We start from the raw sequence: 3,965 nt of genomic DNA, 5'->3' as shown, positions 1-3,965 counted from the left end.
TATTTTATGTCTCCTCACCAATATTTAAATGTAGTTCTAGGCATTCTAGCTGTCCAGACAGACACTGGTCACCAAAATAGTAGAACGCACTACCGAACATAGGGGTGTTAATACATAGCACTTCTAATTAGCATCAATCATATCTCAATTTGGAAAAATGTCCAGTAACAACTCAATTTTATCAAATGTCCAGCAATTACACATTCACTCAATTCAATTAGGTCAAATGTCCAATAATTACACAAGTCTTAAATCACCAACTCAAAACTCTAATTCAATTGATCAACATCAACAATACACATTCATTAACTCATTAATCAACATTGACATACATAAAATTAATGCTCTCCTAAGTATACCAAGCTGCTGAGTCGAACATTGCTCCCAACTTTCATATTTATTTCATAACCCTACTTCAATGTATCCATTTCAAACTTACACATAACATCAAATTACTACTATATGTAATTAGCCTAATCTACTTCATTACCCATCAATTACATGTAAAAATAACTCAAACTCCTTCAATGTCCATGGCTGTCGAATTCATGGCTCCTACATACTCATCAATTGTCATCAATTTCTTTAACATATCAACTCATCTTAAACTTACAACAAGAATTAAAGAAAAGAGGTAGGAAGTATGAGCACTAACCTTGATTCAAGACTTTTCCAACCTCGTAAAACTTCACCAAATCCTCTTCAAATTACTATCCATAGATTCCTTATGATGTGGGGATTAATTTTAGAGAAGGGAACTTGTGATTTTAGATTGAAGATGAGGGAGATTTTGAGCTTGCATGAAGCTTCCATGGGAGAAAATTGAGAGCTTCAATTCGGCCATGGGAATGGAGGTGAAGAAGATGAAGTTTGGTAGTGGGAAATTTTGTCCACTTATGGCCTTTTTATACCTCCACTAATGATTAATTAAACATTAAAATAATCAAGTTCTCATATTTGTAATTAACACCCCATATTTCCTTTAATTACACTGTAAGTATAATTTCATCTTTTTATGGGGTTTTCAAAATTTAATACCACTCATTTTTAATGGAAATTTAGGTTAAAAGCTAACTCTAGGTGTCAAATAACCAAAATTCCCCCTTCAGGTTATAATTACACTTTTTCAGTAATACCTATTAAATCCTGAATTCGTCGGTTCCTTTAATTTTCATTTTTATTTGTACCGATTCACTAAATTTTCTTTGACATTTCCATCATCATTGGTACTTCAATAAACCTTAATTAAATCCCAAAATTATTTTTTGGGGTTCCTCGTGGTTCTGGGGTTGGCAATTGTCTTCATCATAACTTCCCAGTGCAATCACCCATCGTTACGGTTCCAGCTCGTTTAACCTAGTTGCATTTCCTTTTGTTTATTTTCTCTTAATTTTTCTTGTATTTTGTTATCATGTATTCCATCATTTTATGTCTCCTCACTACCATTTAAGTGTAGTTCCAGACATCCTAGCTATCCGGACAGATATTAGTAGAACGTATGGACTACCTATAGTGAGGGTGTTACACTTATAGTTATTTATTCCCAAAGTGCAATAAAATATATAGTTAACCTAGAATTGCAAAATATTACTTAAAATTATTATTTGAATTATTTAGTTACTGTTCTTTAAAATTATGCACCACTAAGCAATTAGCTTAGCGCATTAGATTTTCCATCGCGTAGGTACTGGAGATTAGCAGCCGCCACAGCATTAGCTGCCATAGTAGTGTTCTAACTACAGTTGACCAGATCTGCTATAGTCCAGAGTTTACCTCATCAGTTGTTGTATTTTGGTAGGGCCCACTTATAGACTTAGTGTTTTAGTTCATAGTATATAAGCATTATGGAATTATAGTTGGTGATGTAATTAAATTGTAATGATATTTTTGAGATTATAAATAAAGATGTGAATTTTTGTGTATGAATTTTCTTATGAATGAGTTATTAAATGAGGATATGAATGATATGTTATAGGACCAGATGAATGGATATCAAATTATTTTTAACAGGTAACTAGTGGAACCCGCCAGATGCTAATAAAATATAAGAGGCTCTGCCCGGGTCTCCACAAAAATGAATTGTGATAAAAAAAAATTACTTCATGTTTTCTATAAAGTTTAAAATAACAATGAACAAGACAAGATAAAATAGGGTGCTCCAGCACCGAATGTGGCACACTTTACTTATCTACACTATAGACGGGTGTGGGGTATCACATTTAGTGGTATCAGAGTAGAGATTTAAGTGGTCCTAGACTTAGATATATAGAAAGAAATAGTTTGTATTACATGCATGGGCCTTTAAATAGAGTCGAGGTGACACTAATGCGGATCTATTCTTTGTTTGTTTTATAGGATCAATGGTATCTGATCCTTTAGAGCACGGGTCTCCTAGACTGATCAAGGAGGAGGCAGAGTGTTATGCACCTGCCCCTGCTCCTAGTAGGGAGCAAAATAGCAGAGTCAAGTCATCTATGGGTGCTGCAGGTAGAGCACAATAAGCCTTCCTGGAATAGATGACACAACTACTCTATTAGGTCACCTGAGCTATACCTCAACCACAGACACCTCCACCTCTACAACCTCAGCCATAGCCACCGCCACCTGTACAGCCACTAGTACCCCTACAGCCGTAACCCGTACAAAGTTCCCCATTAGAGAGATTGTAGAAATATGGGGCAGTTGACTTCAAGGGTAAGAAGGAGGATGATCCAGCTGCCATAGAGTATTGGCTGGAGAGGACAGAGAGGGTTTTGCAGCAGCTCCACTGTACCCCAGAGCAGCAGTTGGAGTGTGGTTTATCATTACTGCAGGAGGATGCATATTAGTGGTGGGTGACAGTATCGAGGGTAGTACAGCCTGCACAGATCACTTGGGATTTCTTCTTTGCAGAATTTAGGAAGAAATATGTAAGCCATGTGTATTTAGAGGCAAGAAGGAGAGAATTCCTAGCATTGAGACAAAGGCAGCTTACAGTCTCCGAATATGAGTGGGAGTTCATGAGACTTAGTGGATATACATTGGAGATAATGCCTACAGAGGTTGATAGGTGCAGGAGATTTAAGGATGGATTAAATGATAACATCAGACTGATAGTTACTTCTCATCGCTTTACCGACTTCTCTTTGTTGGTAGCATCAGCTCTTGATGTGGAGAGAGTCAGAGATGATCAGCAGTCCAGGAGAGACAGACAGCGTAAGAGAGGTCCTGGACAGGGCCAGTTTAGTGCACCAGCTACTAGTAGTAAGAAGCATAAGGGTTCATAGAGCAAGACACAAGGCCAGAGGGGCTAATCTGGAGTATCTATAGCTAGTTCCTTGGGTACAGTAATAAAGGAATCAATCCCAGTGCCACAATGTACCCACTGTGGTAGGAGACACAGAGGGGAGTGTCAACTGTTGACTGAGGCATGTTTCAGATGTGGATTTACGGATCATTTCTTACAAGATTGTCCACAGAGGAGTGCTCCCACTACTCTGCCACCGACTAAGAGGTCTGCCCTGATAGTGCAAAGGGGTAGAAGACCTGCGAGGCCTAAGACAATTGGTACATCATAGAGGGCTTCTGAGACTATAGAATGGCCCGAGACTAAAGTAGCACCCCGTGTGTATGCTATGGCTTGGGAGCAGCCAGATCCGGTAGGCATTATCAGAGGTACATTTTTTATTTATAATACATTAAAATATGTATTGACAGACCATAAATATATTCATCCCTATATATGCATTATACCTCCTGTTGAAAGAGGATACCGATACATAAGTTAGAAGATGGCATACTTGTTAACAATCGTTTAAGCCATAAGATAATGGTAGGTTATCAACCAAAAAGGAACGTATTAAAGATTATGGATGGAAATAAGAAGGAGACTATATATGAGATGAAAAAGGATGAGTGCAAAACTAATTGAGAATAAGTATAGGAAAAATTTGATCTATTGGGATATACCTTAGTAACTATGCAAT

At 37.4% G+C, this 3,965-nt stretch overlaps 1 protein-coding gene across 1 annotated transcript; it reads left to right on the top strand.

Annotated features, from left to right (window-relative positions):
* Positions 1-2,360: 2,360 nt before the first annotated feature.
* On the top strand, positions 2,361-3,266 carry LOC131183172 (uncharacterized). Its single transcript, XM_058153375.1, has 2 exons — positions 2,361-2,487; positions 2,893-3,266. The coding sequence occupies exons 1-2, from the start codon at positions 2,361-2,363 to the stop codon at positions 3,264-3,266; spliced, it is 501 nt and encodes a 166-aa protein (XP_058009358.1).
* Positions 3,267-3,965: the final 699 nt, after the last annotated feature.

This window comes from Hevea brasiliensis, chromosome 1 (genome assembly GCF_030052815.1).
Source record: "Hevea brasiliensis isolate MT/VB/25A 57/8 chromosome 1, ASM3005281v1, whole genome shotgun sequence".
NCBI classification, from domain to species: Eukaryota; Viridiplantae; Streptophyta; class Magnoliopsida; order Malpighiales; family Euphorbiaceae; genus Hevea; species Hevea brasiliensis.
This window is presented reverse-complemented; position numbering and strand designations above follow the sequence as displayed.